Source organism: Hylobates moloch, unplaced genomic scaffold (genome assembly GCF_009828535.3).
Source record: "Hylobates moloch isolate HMO894 unplaced genomic scaffold, HMol_V3 SCAFFOLD_10, whole genome shotgun sequence".
Taxonomy (NCBI): Eukaryota; Metazoa; Chordata; class Mammalia; order Primates; family Hylobatidae; genus Hylobates; species Hylobates moloch.
In genome coordinates this window covers 82,389,894-82,405,943 of record NW_026652285.1, presented here as the reverse complement: position 1 = coordinate 82,405,943, position 16,050 = coordinate 82,389,894, and the positions used below count along the sequence as shown (strand labels likewise).

Below are 16,050 nucleotides of genomic sequence, written 5' to 3'. Positions count from 1 at the left end.
ACACTTTTGTTAGCTCAATAAATTTATAACATCTTTTTATGAATTAGGCTTTCCAAGCACTTTATTGGGGTAAAGGCATCAAGAGGACCTCATATCTGGCAAAAGTTACTTATATTTTTTAATCATGTTGTCTCTTCTATTTCCCTTTGCTGATAAAGATTCTCATTCAAGCACTGACACTGTTTCCTTAGGAGGAGGGTTATGATAGAACATATGCTTTGTAAACATGCCAATTTACAATGATAAAAGCTCAAGGCCAATACAACATAAAAATCCAGTGATAACATGTTACATCTTGGCATATGCCACCTTGACTGTACCCTCAAAGTTGCCAACATCAAGAACAATTTTGAGTCAGCCAGGCACAGTTTTGGTGGCACACACCTGTATTCCCAGCACTTTAAGAGGCCAAGGCAGGAGGATCGCTTAAGCCCAGGAGTTTGAGACCAGCCTCGGCAAATAGTGAAACCCCATCTCTACAAAAAATACAAAAATTATCCGGGTGTGGTGATGTGCGCCTGTGGTCCCAGCTACTCCAGAGGCTAAGGTAGGAGGATTGCTTAAGCCCTGGAGGCAGAGGTTGCAGTGAGCTGAGATTGCGCCACTGCACTCCAGCCTGAGTGGCACAGCAAAACCCTGTCTCAAAAAATAATAATAATAAATTTTTAAAAAGAAAAATTGTGAATGTACTTGGAGCATTTAATGACTTTTTTGCAGTCAAGTGATTTTTGAATGGTTCTAAGGTTAGACATCCTTGACAACCATGCATTTTAATGGAACTTTTACTTTTTTTATGTCTAAAAGATCCAATCATGTAAAAGGTCTTTTTTGGGATCAGTCTCTTTTCCTTAAAGCTTATCTGTTCATGGCTGGGCGCAGTGGCTCACGCCTGTAATCCCAGCACTTTGGGAGGCCGAAGTGGGCGGATCATGAGGTCAAGAGATCGAGACCATTCTGGCTAACACGGTGAAACCCTGTCTCTACTAAAAATAAAAAAAAAAATTAGCCAGGCGCGGTGGCGGGCGCCTGTAGTCCCAGCTACTCTGGAGGGTGAGGCAGGAGAATGGCCTGAACCCGGAAGGTGGAGCTTGCAGTGAGCCGAGATAGCGCCACTGCAGTCCTGCCTGGGCGAAAGAGCGAGACTCCGTCTCAAAAAAAAAAAACAAACAAAAAAAGTTTATCTGTTCATAAAAATAATTGTGCATGATTGCATTGTTCATAGAGTGCCACAGAATGATTTAGAACACCAACACCCGTATAGGTAAGGAGCAGATTAGAAATATACACTTACTGGTTAGTAGACATGGAAAAGCAAGTTGTCCTCCCACCGGAGCCAGGCTATCTCCTGGCTTTAGACCAGTTGTTAATGGTACTGGGCAAAGATACTCTTCTGGTATCCACTCCTTTAGGAGTGATAAGGTTTCCAAAGTATGATTACAAGGAACTGGTCTCACCTGGCTGCTATGGGAAAGGTTTTCTTTTTCCTTTTTCTTTTCTCTTCTGTCTCTCTTTTTTTCATTACAATTTGCAAAGCATATTTATTTACATTAGATTATTTGGTAAAGTCAGAATAGATATCCTTATCCTTATTTTTAACAGTTCAGTAGTTTTTAGCATATTCCCAAAGTTACACAACTATCGCCACTATCCAATTCTAGGATTTTTTTTTTTTTTTTTTTTTTTTTTGAGACAAGAGTCTCGCCCTGTCGCCCAGGCTGGAGTGCAGTGGCGCCATCACAGCTCACTGCAATCTCCACCTCCCAGGTTCAAGTGATTCTCCTGCCCAGCCTCCCAAGTAACTGGAATTACAGGTGCACGCCACCCCGCCCAGCTAATTTTTGTAGTTTTAGTGTTTTTGTATTTTAGTAATTTTTGTATTTTTAGCCTGGCTAATTTTTGTATTTTTGTATTTTTAGTAGAGATGGGGTTTCACCATGTTGGTCAGGCTGGTCTCGAACTCCTGACCTCGTGATCTGCCCGCCTTGGCCTCCCAAAGTGCTGGGATTACAGGCGTGAGCACTCCCAAAGCGCTGGGATTACGGGCACACTTGGCCCAATTCTAGAATATTTTTAAGGCCTCAAAAAGAATCTGCTACCATACCATTACTAGTCACTACCCATTCTCACGTCCCCTGGTTTCTGGACCACCAAAGTATCTACTGACTCTCTGGATTTGCCTGTTCTGGACATTTCATACAAATGTGGCCTTTTCTGTGTGGTTCATCATGTTGTGGCACATATTGGAACTTTATTCCACTTTATGGCTGAATAATATTCCATCATACGAATATATTACCTTTTGTTATCCGTTCATTAGTTAATAAGCATTTAGGTTGTTTCTATCAAGGCTGTTAAGAATAATGCCCCTATGAACACTCACATTCAAGTGTTTTTGTGTACGTGTGTTCAACTTTGTTGGATATATACAGAATTGTTAGATCATATGGTAACTGTGTTTAACTTATCAAGGAACTATCAAACTCTTCCACAGAGCTGCACCATTCTTCAGTCCCACTAGCGATGTATGAGAGCTCTAATTTCTCCAGATCCTTACCAATATTTGTTATTGTCTGTAGTTTTTATTATAGCCATCTTAGTGGGTGCAAAATATCTCATTGTATTTTTTTTTCTTTCCTTCAACTTTTAAGTCCCAGGGTACATGTACAGGATCTCATTGTAGTTTTTATTTGCACTTTCCTAATGTTGACCTTATTTTCATGTGCTTATTGTCCATTTGTATATCTTCTTTGGATAAATGTCTATTCAAATCCTTTGCCTATTTTTAAGATGGGCTCTCTTTTTATTGTTAAACTGTAAGAGTTCTCTATGTATTCTAGATGCAAGTCCCTTATGAACATATAAATATGTTCTCCCACATTGTGGGTTTTTTTTACTTTCTTCTTCTTCTTCTTTTTCTTTTTTTTTTTTTTTTTTTTTTTTTTGAGACCGAGTCTCACTCTGTTGCCCAGGCTGGAGTGCAGTAGTACAATCTCGGTTCACCACAACCTCTGCCTACTGAGTTCAAGCGATTCTCCTGCCTCAGGCTCCCGAGTAGCTGGGACTACAGGTGTGCACCACAATACCCGGCTAATTTTGGTATTTTTAGTAGAGACAGGGTTTCACTATGTTGGCCAGGCTGGTCTTGAACTCATGACCTCATGATCCACCTGCCTCAGCCTCCCAAAGTGCTGGGATTACAGGTGTGAGCCACCGTGCCCAGCCCTTTTTTTTACTTTTCTATAGTAGACTCAGTCTTTTTATTTTCTTGATGATGTCTTTTGAAACACAACTTTTTTTTTAATTTTGAATAAGTCTAATTTTATCTATTTTTTATATGGTTGTTCTTTTGGTGTCATATCTAAGAAATCATTGCCTAATCCAAGGTCATAAAAACTTACACCTGTATTTCCTTTTAAAGAGTTTTAATTTTATGTATTTGATCCATTTTGAGTTAATTTCTGTTACTGGTGTGAGGCAGGACCCAATTTGATTCTCTTGCATGTCTATGTACAGCTGTCCTAGCATCATCTGTTGAAAAGACTCTGCTTTCCCCACTGAATGATCTTGTACCTTTGTTAAGGTCAATTGACTATAGATTTATGGGTTTATTTCTGGACTCTCAATTCTATTATGTCTGCCTTATGCTAGTACCATACTGTGGTTTTTTGTTTGTTTGTTTGGTTTGTTTTTATTTTTATGGATACATAATAGTTGTGCATTAATACCATACTGTTTTGATTACTGTAGCTTTGTAGTAAGTGTTGAAATCAAGAAGTGTTAAGTTCTTCAACTTTGTTCTTCAAGATTGTTTTTGGCTATTCTGTGCCCCTTACATTTCCATATAAATTTTAGAATCAGCTTGTCAACTTCAGCAAAAAAAAAAAAAAAAAAAAAAAAAAAACCACCTGAGATTTTGATAAGAATTATGTTGAATCTGTATGTCAATTTGGAGAGTACTGCCATCTTAACAATATTGTCTTCCAGTCCATAAACATGAGATGTATTTCATTTATTTAACTCTTTAATTTCTTTCTTTTTTTTTTTTGAGACAAGGTCTCACTCTCACAGGATCTCAGGCTGGAGTGCAGTGGGGCAATCTTGGCTCAGTGCAATCTCCGCCTCCCAAGTAGCTGGGACTTCAGGCACCCACCACCATGCTCAGCATTTTTTTTTTTTTTTTTTTGAGATAGTCTCGGAGTCTCACTCTGTTGCCCAGGCTGGAGGGCAGTGGTGCGATCTCAGCTCACTGCAACCTCCACCTCCCAGGTTCAAGCAATTCTCCTACCTTAGCCTCCTGAGTAGCTGGGACTACAGGCGCACACCACCACGTCGGCTAATTTTTTGTATTTTAGTAGAGACAGGGTTTCACCATGTTGCCCAGGCTGGTCTCAAACTCCTGAGCTCAGGCAATTCACCCACCTTGGCCACCCAAAATGCTAGGATTATAGGCATGAGCCACCGCGCCTGGCCTTGGTGAATTTTTGTATGCTTTTGTAGAGACGGAGTTTCACCATCTTGCTCAGGCTGGTCTCGAACTCCTGAGTTCAAGCAATCCACTCTCCTCAGCCTCCCAAAAAGCTAAGATTACAGGGATGAGCCACGGTGCCCAGGAACTCTTTATTTCTTTCAACAACATTTTATAGCTTTTGCTGTACAAGCCTTGTACTTCCTTTATTAAATTTATACTAAAACAATTCATTCTTTTTGAATTTTATATATTTAGTTTATATCCTGCATCCTTGCTGAACTTGTTTATTAGTTATAATAATTTTCAAGTTCCTTAAGATCTTCTATATACACCAAGAAACCATTGATTTACTTTCTGTCATTATAGACTTACCTGTTCTAGAACTTCATATGAATGAATTCATTTAATCCTTAGCGTCTGGCTTCTTTCACTCATGTCATCTGCAACTGGAGACAGTTTTGCTTCTACTTTTCCAATCTGGATTCCTTTTCTTTTTTTAATCAGATTTTTTTTTGTTTGTTTTTAGGCATGCCCAGCCTGGAGTGCAGTAAAGCAGCCTTGGCTCACTACAACCTCCACCTCCCGCCTCCCCGGTTCAAGCGATTCTCATGCCTTAGCCTCCCAAGTAGCTGGGACTACAGGCATGAGTCACCAAGCGTGGATAATTTTTGTATTTCCAGTAGAGATGGGGTTTCACCATGTTGGCCAGGCTAGTCTCAAACTCCTGGCTTCAAGTGATCCACCCACCTCAGTCTCCCAAAGTGCTAGGATTATAGGCAGGAGCCAATGCGCCCCGCTAGGATCCCTTTATTTTTCTTGCCCAGTTGCTCTGTTGAGAACTGGTAGCACAACATTGAGTAGAAGTAATGAGAACGGACATCCTGTATTTTACCTGATCCTAGCATATAAGGAGGATTCTTACCCTACCTTTCTTAGTTATGTGCAGCTCTTGAAGCATTAACGTAGATGGCTCCATCTCCTTTGTAAAGAGGACACCAAATTCTTTTTACTCGTATGCTTCCCTCAGTGGTTCTCCACGTCTCAGCATTTAAGGTAAGTTTGGTAGATCACCCAATTAACTTGTCTATGTTTAACATCTGTATCTTATTTGAAGGCTACCATTGCTATAAAAGGCTTATCAACTTTTGCATGCACTTTCAGTTAGCCATGCTTAGAATTTTTGTGGCCCAAGTTAAGAGCTCTGCTGAAATGTTTCAACTTATCTTTGTTGCTTTATATATTTTTATGTCTTTATATATTTTAATGTCTTTACAGATGGTTTTTGTGCCTAGACAGGATTATTCAAAGACCACATTTTTTACAGTTTAAATCAACTTTATTGAGGGTATTATTTGTATCCATAATAAAATGTACCTCTTTTTAGTGCATTTTTCCATGAGGTGTTGAAAATGTACAGACCTATGTAATCACCAAAAAGATTCCCATGCCTTTCTGCAATCCTCCCACCCCAACACCAAGAAACCACTGATTTACTTTCTATCACTATAGACTTACCTATTCTAGAACTTCATAGGAATGAGTTCATACAATCTTTAGTGTCTGGCTTCTTCCACTCAGCAGTGCTTTTTATATTTACTCATGTTATTGTGTATATAAGCATTTTGTTCCTTTTTGTTGCTCAGAAGTATTCTATTGTATGGACATATCACATTTATTATTTCACCTGTTGGTGAACATTTGGGTTGTTTTTAGTTTAGAGCTATCATGAATAAAGCTGCTACCAACATTCATATGCAAGTCCTTGTATACATGTGTTTTAATTTTTGGAGGGTAAATGCCTAGAAGTGGAATTACTAGGTCATATGGTAAATGTGTGTTTAACTTCATTAAAAACAAAAACAAAAAACAAAACTTGCCAAACTGTTTTTCAAAGTGGGTGTACAATTTTATAATTCTACCAGTGAAGTATGAATTATTTCCAATTAGTCCACAATCTTGCCAGCATGTGGTAGTGTCTGTGTGTGTGTGTTTTGTTTTAATTTTACCAGCCTAGAGGTCGCATAGTGGTATCTTATTATGGTTTTAATTTGAATTTCGCTGGTGACTAATGATGTTGAGCAATCCATCTGTTTATGCGCTTACTGGTCATTTATATATCTTCTCTTTCTTTCGAGACGGAATCCCAGGCTGGAGTGCAGTGGCACCATCTCGGCTCACTGCAACCTCCGCCTCCTGCATTCAAGCGATTCTCCTGCCTCAGCCTCTTGATATATATAAGAAGCATGTGTTCTGTATACATATGTAACAAACCTGCACATTGTGCACATGTACCCTAAAACTTAAAGTATAATAATAATAAGATAAGGGCTGGGCGCGGTGGCTCACGCTTGTAATCCCAGCACTTTGGGAGGCTGAGGCGGGCGGATCACGAGGTCAGGAGATCGAGACCACAGTGAAACCCCGTCTCTACTAAAAATACAAAAAATTAGCTGGGCGTGGTGGCGGGCGCCTGTAGTCCCAGCTACTCGGAGAGGCTGAGGCAGGAGAATGGCGTGAACCCGGGAGGCGAAGCTTGCAGTGAGCCGAGATTGCGCCACTGCACTCCAGCCTGGGCGACAGAGCAAGACTCCGTCTCAAAAAAAAAAAAAATAATAATAATAATAAGATAAAATAAAATAAAATAAAAATAAAAATAAACCCCACAGTTAAAATAAATAAATAAATAAGAAGTATGTGTTCAAATCTATTGCCATGTTTTTACCGGTTATTTGTCTTCCCATTATTGAGTCGTACAGATCCCTACACTTTCTGAATGTAGGTCGTTTGTTAGATGTATGTATTGAGCATACTTTCTCCCAGTCACAGACAGGGAGAAATTTATTTATTCATTTTCATTTATTTTTAAGCAGTGGTTTTCAAAGAGCAGAGATTTTTAGTTTTTATAATTCATTCTATTTATTTTTATTTTCTTTAGATGATTTTGTTACCAGCGGAAGAGATCCAAGTTAATGTGAATTATTAGTGGCGAATCTGTACACATCTGCAGCAACTTCATCCCTGCCTCCCCAGAAGAATTCGATTTCATCTCAGGACTTTATAGGCTTACCTCTTTCCCATGATTCTTCCCTCAGTGTGGGCTGCCTGCCTGTGTAGTGCCTGCCCCCTTACCCTTGGGAACTGAGCACACATAGTGTGTTTAGGAAGTCATATGCATGCCTATCTGAGACTTTCTTCCCTTTTTCCGGAAGAGCCTGCCTGGAATGTCTTATTTTGCCATTTTGTCTCTTAGAGCACATGCCCAGGCAGTTTCTTCTCCCGGGCATCTGGATTCATTTAACACTTTAATGTTAACAGCTGTGGATCACCAGGAAATGGCCTCTCCCTGGCACCCTGGGTAGGCTGCCACATTATCGTTTTTAGAGTGATGGTGTGATAATTGTCCAGCCATCACCTGACATTCCTAGTGGGTGGGTGGAGAGCCCTCTCCTGCCTCACTCATGCCTATCTAACTACTTATAACAATACTTAATATAAAGTAAAATCCACCCACTAGAGCATACATCCCTTCACAGAGGATGCAAGACTGCTAGCTTCCCCCATTTTTAAAAAATTATTTTTTAATTGACAAGTGAAACTTGCATATATTGATGGTGTACAACATATTTTGATATATGTATACAATGTAGAATGGCTAAATCAAGCAAATTAACATATGCATCACCTCACATATTTGTGTGTGTGTGTGTGTGTGTGTTGTGAGAAGCCAAATTTATTAACTTTTTCATTTATAGCTAGTGATTTCTGTGTTCTGCCTAAGAAATATTTGCCTACCTCAAGGTTGCAAAAATTATCTCTAATGTCTTCTTCCAGGAGTTCCTTGGTAAATTTTAAGTAATTTTATGGCATGCTGTAAAGATCAAGTTCTTTTTCCTTTCTAAAAATCTGTGGGATTTTGGAAGGAGAAAGAATCTGGATGCAGCAAAGGGAAGCACTTGCCTTACCGTCTGGCCATGACATACATGGAGCATTGTATGTCATACAATGACAGACACTGAGAGGGGCAAAACTTTCGGTTAAAGCAAAAGAAACATCTGGGAATACAGTGGTGCTTGCTGAATCCAGATGGTTCCATGCTACACGGTGAAAGGGCTCAAAGGGGCAGCAAGGGTGACCACTGGACCAAATTAAGAGCTATAAGGAGCAGTGACGTGCAGGGTAGGTTACTCACAGGGATTATTATATTATCTGAAATTTACATTAAAATACTTGGCAATTAAAGTGTGATATATATTTATGCGTAAATTAGTTTTTACAATCTACATAGTTAACATTTGATGTGTTGTAATATACAGCACATTAGCATAAGGGATGTTAGATATTTTTCACTGGTGAAATGAGGGGTACTTAATATATGCAGATGGGAACGAAAACTGTGTGGATACTTCCCACCCTTCATGGACAGAGTATAAGAATTAGTGAACACTGGATATGACTAGGTGACCTCTTTGAATCTCAATTTCCTTCTCTGTAAAATAGGAAAAATAACGTCTATCTTCTAAGGGATATTGAGAGGAATGATACGACACACCCATCTCTAGGCTTGGCATTTAATGATTGTCCTACCCAGGTTAATTTGTTCCTTTTCCTGCTACCACGTTTTTTACTGTAGTACTTTGAGCTCCTGATTTTATGTCACTTACCACATTCTCTTTTGAGTCCCCATCTCAACTCTCTTGCTAGACACTAATGCTGGCCTCCCTCTGAAGGTCCCATGGCAAAGCTCATCAAATCTTAGTGTACCCAATCACCTTAGATGCTTTTTTAAAATGCAAATTACAAAGCCTTACCTCAAAAGACTGATTCTGTATGTCTGTCTGGGTGTGGTCCAGGAATGTGCAGTATCAACGAGCACCTTTGGCTATGATGAATTAGGTGGTCAAGAACCACTCAGAGACACCTGGGATGTGAGAAAAACTCGTTTCAGAAATCCTACAATTGCATTTTCTTCAATTCGAGTTGAGACCCAAACAAAGACAGCTGACCCAGTTCTCCAGTCCCATGTGGAGGCTGGACTCAGCTGACCCAGGCCTGAAGCAGGCCCATCACTCTTGTTACATGTTTCTGCCCTTCTGGGTGACATAAAAATATCATTTTTGCTGGCCCGGCAGCAATCTCCCCTTTTTCTGGTAACCCCCCTGGATTTCCCTACTCTTAGTCCAAAGTTTCAAACAAGGCTAATCCCTTTCCCCACCATGAAAGTGAAGGTCAGCCTCTCAGACATTTACAAGAACAAGGAAGAGGAACACTCTTCCTGTAGAGATACTAAACTAGTAGGAACCTAAGTCTGGAGCTGCCTACTCCACTCTTACATAGAGTGCCTACTTGAGAATGAAACAAAGAGAGATGGTGCCCCGTGACATCGTTAGGCCCCTGGGGTTCTTGCTAATCTGAGTTACTAATTCTCTTTTTGCTTTACGTCAGTTTGAGCTAGAATTTCTCCATGCAACTGAAAATTCTGACTAATACACAGAGCCTCTACATTTCTCTGCACAAATGAACCCTTCCTCTCTGGGCAGTCCCAAATAATTCCCCTGTACCTCACTCTCCTCAAAGAACGTCACCTCCCTGCCACAACTGCAGGGAACCTGCTCCTTGGGACCAGGTCCAGCCCGCTTTTCTTTCTTCCTTGCAGGGAAAAAAAGCCCTTTTCCTTTGAGGCATATGTTACAGAGCTCACTGTTCATTACTACTGTCTTCATTACTTAATTCATTAAGACTGACACCTGTTTTATAGTCTCTCCTTCCACCCTAGCTCTGCCATCATTCCAGATGGATCTCATCATTCATTTACTAGCCTATAATCATAGTTCATGTAGCATTCACTACACACCAGGCATGGTTCTAAGCATTTTACATATATTTTAGTTCACTCAACCCTCATAATAGCACAAGCTATTATTATGTCCACTTCTCAGATAAGGAAACTGAGGCACAAAAAGGCTATTTAGACTTGCCTAGAGTTACCCAGTCATGAAGTGGTAGAGTAGGGATGAGGACAAGGGAGTCAAATTGCAGAGTCCAGACTGGCCTCCCAGTTCCTTATAACTGTACCATCCTCCAGATCTACTCTGCATTGGTTCTGTGGAGGTGGGAGAGAGGGAGTACCTCCTTCACTGAGTCACTGGACATTTGGAAGGTCTTTGGAGAGAAGTCAGGTGAGGATGGCCTGCATTGCCCCTTCCTGGAACTCAATGATTTGTTGTCATCACCCATGCAAATTCACCAACAAACAGATAAAAGTCAGGAAGCTGGGATGCAGCTGAACTGAAAACCCAGCAGCAGAAAAGCAGGTTATAGATTCTGCTCTGGGTGCTCCATACAGCTCCTTCCTCTCTGCCCCAATAACTTCCCTCTCTTTGGGAACACTGCTGCATTCAGGGCAGTCTGTCTTCCCTCCCTATGGGCTGTCTTTAGAATGTGTCCCTTGCCTATATCCATATTCATGCTCCGTGCTCCTCAGCCCCCTAGAAACTTTGCACAATAGGTTCAAAACCTCTGGTTTCCTCCCTTCCTCTGTCTGAAAGAGTGAAAGAAGGAAGTCAGGGGTTTTAGGGGGCAGCCAGGCAGCAGTATCACCACCCCTAGGCAATCACACCTAGTTGCAGCTTCATCAGGAACAGCTCAGCTCTGAAAATACAGACCTGAGACTCTCCCTCCCAGCCTTCTGGCTCTCGTTCCTGTGAGCAGCTTTTCAACCTCCACATCCAGCCGCTGACAGGCCCTCCTGGCTCCACAAGGCCAGCTAACACACCCACCTTCCACAATCCCCAGCCCTGCCAGACATAACCTGCAACAGGCATTCCTGGATCAATGCAAACTCCGACTTCTGTTCCAGGAGTCTGCCTCTGTTAAAAGAATCTCACACAAATGTGCGTGCTGTGCCATTGTAAATGCTGTATAAGGTGGCCAGGCCCAAGCAGTCCCTGCAAGACACCGAATAATAAGAACTATCTATGGAGTGTTTACTATGTGCCAAGCACGGTCCTGATCACTTTGCAAGCACTATTAACCCTCAAAATACCACCACCGTGAGATTGAGACCATCATGATTCCCGTTCTACAGAAGGGAACACTGAGACTCTAGGAGGTCAGCACCTTTCTAGGGTCACAACTGCGTAACTAAGTTGCAGAGCTCAACCCGGTGGCACTTCCATCTCACACGCAGCTGTCTGATGGTCAAGAGCCCAACCAGTACCCCTCCCCCGGTCGTTTCTACCGCACTAAACCGCTGCGTCAAGCTGGAGCAGCGGGCTCAGCAGTGAAAATGAAAGAACAGAGGGCGGTTACAGAGAAGAGAACGGTCACGGTAAATTCCGGAGAGGAGGCAAGGACGTACACACCAAGATACTTCCTGGTCACCGTTACTCAGCACTTTGTGGGGTTCACGGGGCTGGGGGGGCCGGGGCGTGGCGGGCCTTTTCGAGGAATCCAGCCCTGCCTGGGCGGTCCCAGGACTGTCCTCATCTCGAGCGTGGGCGTGTTCGATTCAGGCCCGGCGGACGCCTCCCCAGGTGACCCCGAAGGGACCTTGTGTCTCTGGGGGTGACTGTCCGTCTCCCCGTCTCCCACCGTCACGCGCAGTGCTGATCCCCACTTCCAGCTGGGGTGCGAGCTGGACTTGGGGGCGCAGGAGCGGAGGCCCTGGAGCTCCGCCCCACGCTTGCGCCAGCCCCGCCCTGATCCCGGCTCGCAGGCTCCAGGGGCGGGGCGGGGCCGGGGTGCAGCGGCGGGCGCGGAGGTCCGGGCGGGCGCGCGCGCCCCCGCCACACGCACGCCGGGCGTGCCAGTTTATAAAGGGAGAGCAAGCGGCGACTCTTGAAGCTCGGTCTGGTGCTTTGGATCCGTTTCCATCGGTCGTCACAGCCGCTCGTCAGATCCCAGCAGCCAAGATGGTGAAGCAGATCGAGAGCAAGGTACGCGCTCCCGGGGAAGGCCAGGGCGCCGGCGCCGCGCGCGGCCTCTGTAACTGGGGAAGGCGGTGGCGGGAGGTGCGGAGGCCGCCCCTCCGCATCGCCAGGGGAAAGGGACGCGGCATCTCGGCCTGGGACTGAGGGAAGCAGCGGCCTGGGCGCGCCCGAGGCAGTGGAGCCTGCCCTGGAGGAAGGGAGGAGAGAGACGAGGCTCCCCTGGAGGGCGGAGTGGCGGTACCCAGCGTTACTCGCACCCTGTTCCCCGGGGGATTGCACGCATGCGGGGAGCGCCCGGGGGATGTGAGAGCGCAGACAGCGTGAGGAGTCCCCACGCTGCGCCTCCTGCACCCTCCCGTCCGGGCAGCCCCGACTGGAGGAAGATGAGGGAATGGAAGGGGTCCGCCCTTGGCCCCCCATCTGTATCCAGATTCAGGCCCCAGGCAAGGATAGGGAGGGCCCTTGCAGAAGGCACGGGTCGCTGGTCGCCGCTGCCTTCCCGTATGTGAAGTGATCCACCCGCAGCGGGGGGACTGATCTCCCTTGGGAGCGGGTCTAGGCCGGAGACCCCCGGCTGCCTCCACCCGTGTCCGGCCCCAAAGGTGACGCGTGCTGTATCCGCACTAAGAGGGCGGATTGCGGCTGGAGACCCCCTGGCACGTGTAGGTCTGTCCAGGAGGCCCGAGGGCCCCAGGTGACTGCGAGGAAGTGAGGTCCGGGCCGCGCCCACGGGACTCCTGTGGCGCAGGGCGCGTTTCCGGCAGCAGTGGCTTTGGAATGACTCAGTCCCCAAGGTTGGGCCCGGGGGCCTCGGCTGCCCTGCCCGTCCATGATTCACTTTCAGTCGGTGGGTTTTGCTGGAGCCAGGGTTCCTCCTGGGAGCAGCCGCGCCCTGATGCCTGCTCGCCGACCTATCGGTATCCGGATCGTTGTTTTGTCCTCTTAAAAATGCCCAAGGCAAAACAGCCTTCCCATGTTTGAAAGTTATTGCAAGCCTAAAACCTTCTAGACTGGGAAACCCAGAGCCTAACGCGCAGTGTCTAGTCTAATGTAGCCACTCCAGAAATATTTGTTAAATGCAGCGTCAGAAAAGTGAGTGGAGGAAATTGATACTGCTCGAACGGTGGAAGACCCCACGCCAGCGCCTACCCTGCGATTACCCCTCCCCACCCGCGGGAAGCAGAGGAGGGCGGGTCCTCGCCCGCCTCGGGTGCCCTGACCTGTTTGGTGCCGGGTGGGCTTCGGAAGCAGAAGTGTGTCTGCAATGTGTCCCCGATCCTTTTGTTCCTTTGATTATTATTGACTCTCAGTATTTTTTTCTCATATGTTGATTGCCACTGTCATCTTTTATCTTCCTCTCAGTTTTTTCTTAGTGGGATTCTCATTTTAGCAACCCTCATGTGTTGAAAAAGATCCTTAGTAGTGAATTGTCTGTCATATACTTTTTTCCAAGCACCTATTGTGTGACAAATTATTAGTCCATTCCTGGGGAAGGGAGTGGGGCTGGGAGATTCTGTTCTCCAGGGTCTGGCAACCTCAGTATAACCCAACTGCTAAGAACCCCCTCCACTGAGCCAGAAGACCTTTGAGTGGTCTATGTTAGTTGTCACAAAATCCAGACACTACAAACAAAGTTGATTAGGATTTCTGGAGCGCACAGTTTAGTCCTCCCAGTTGTCAGAGCATGGTGGCACCTTCCTCCTCTACCAGTGACAAAGGTGTACAAGGGTGACAGGAACTTTAAAAAAAAGCACTACAGCCTGGGGCCCAAAGGCCCTGATAATCAGTTAATCCTCAAAATAACAATCCAAAGTCATTGATCGAAAGTTACACTAATTTGATTGTTATTTGTTTGTTAGTTTGTTTTTTGAGATGGAGTTTTGCTCTTGTTGCCCTGGCTGGAGTGCAGGGGCGCGATCTCGGCCCACTGCAACCTCCACTTCCTGAGTTCAAGCGATTCTCTTGCCTCAGCCTCCTGCATACCTGGGATTAGAGGCATGTGCTGCCACGCCCAGTAATTTTGTATTTTTAGTAGAGACGGGGTTTCACCATGTTGGTCAGGTTTGTCTTGAACTCCTGACTTCAGGCGATCCACCAACCTCAGCCTCCCAAAATGCTAGGATTACAGGCGTGAGCCACCACGCCCAGCCTGTTATTTGTAAATATTGAATACATGTTACATTTTCATCCTAATGGGCTAAATTGGCACCATTGGCCATTCAGATCAATTCTGTTTCTGAAGCACTCTGTTGGTGCTTTAGGGCCAATTGGGATCTATTTCAGAGAGGAATGGAATAATTGATTGTAAATGTGATGAGGAAGAAATAAACACTTTTTAAAAAAAAAAATGACACCTACCATTTATTGAACTCCCATCTACAAGGCACTTGGCTAAGTACTTCAGAAACCACTCATGCTTATTACCCTCGGAGTAGGTATGTTTAGGCAACGAGATCTTAGACTCTGCTCCTGTTTACCCCAGCTACATTGTTTTGCTTCCCCCAGATTATTGGTGTCAGTGATGGAGACATTTATTAATCCTGTTAGTTTCTGGGAGCTAGAAATTGTGATTTCTTCTTAGTAATACAATCTTGAATAATTTTCAAGCTGATACCCGCTTAGAAGTATCAGAAGAGAATTTGTACATGAAGCCTGCACATATGTGGGGTGTAACTCATGTTCAGTTAGGCTAGAAGTTATTGTTGCATGCCTCTTTTCAGAATTTTAGGTACTTGTGCTTAAATTTGATTCAGAACTGTTTTGGAAAAGCCTTGAGTATGTTTGAAATACCTTCCCTTGGCCGGGCGCGGTGGCTCACGCCTGTAATCCCGGCACTTTGGGAGGCCGAGGGGAGTGGATCACGAGGTCAGGAGATCGAGACCACGGTGAAACCCCGTCTCTACTAAAAATACAAAAAATTAGCTGGGCGCGGTGGCGGGCGCCTGTAGTCCCAGCTACTCGGGAGGCTGAGGCAGGAGAATGGCGTGAACCTGGGAGGCGGAGCTTGCAGTGAGCCGAGATTGCGCCACTGCACTCCAGCCCCGGCAACAGAGCGAGACTCCGTCTCAAAAAAAAAAAAAAAATAGAAATACCTTCTCTCTTGAAAGTAATCTCAAGTTTTTAATGAGGGTCAATCATGTTAAAAAAACAAAAATGTCTATTCAACCAGACATTGGCATTTCTTGACCTTTTTTCCTGTCTTACCTGGATCTTGCAGTAAAGGATGCCTGGTTTAACTTTCCTGAAAATCACATTAGGGAAGGCTTTGAATGAAATTGATCTGGAACAATCAGTGATGATTTGGAAAAACAATGGCCATACTTCTGTGTACCCTGCTGCAGCCCTCCCCCTGTCTCCACCTCTAGAGGTGGGGTTCAGGGATTTGCGTAACTAAAAAATTTATGGAAGTGTTGTCCTGCCTTTCTCAGGAACACCATTTGTGAATTATTTTCCCAAAAACATGAGGTAGAAATTAGAAATCTAGAGAAGTAACTATTATTACATGAGGTCATATTAGTGTTTTCTTGTTGGGTTTTTTTGTTTATTTGATTTTTGGGGGTTTTTTTGTTGTTTTTTTTTTGTATTTTTTAGTAGAGACGGGGTTTCACTGTGTTAGCCAGGATGGTCTTGATCTCCTGACCTCGTGATCCTCCC

General features: G+C 44.3%; 1 protein-coding gene and 1 long non-coding RNA gene across 2 annotated transcripts in view; one reads left to right on the top strand and one right to left on the bottom strand.

The window, feature by feature from the left end:
• Positions 1–11,902, bottom strand: part of LOC116475534 (uncharacterized) — a 137,458-nt gene extending 125,556 nt beyond the window's left edge. Inside the window, exons 1-2 of the long non-coding RNA XR_009215386.1 lie at positions 11,830–11,902; positions 9,277–9,386 (exon numbers count right to left, since the gene is read on the bottom strand). This is a non-coding gene — a long non-coding RNA (uncharacterized LOC116475534). The remainder of the gene's footprint in view (positions 1–9,276; positions 9,387–11,829) is intronic.
• A 274-nt stretch (positions 11,903–12,176) lies between these two features.
• TXN (thioredoxin) overlaps positions 12,177–16,050 on the top strand; it is a 16,868-nt gene continuing 12,994 nt past the window's right edge. Inside the window, exon 1 of the mRNA XM_032164845.2 lies at positions 12,177–12,402. Within this exon, the coding sequence (XP_032020736.1) occupies positions 12,379–12,402 (24 nt within the window). The 5' untranslated portion in view covers positions 12,177–12,378. The remainder of the gene's footprint in view (positions 12,403–16,050) is intronic.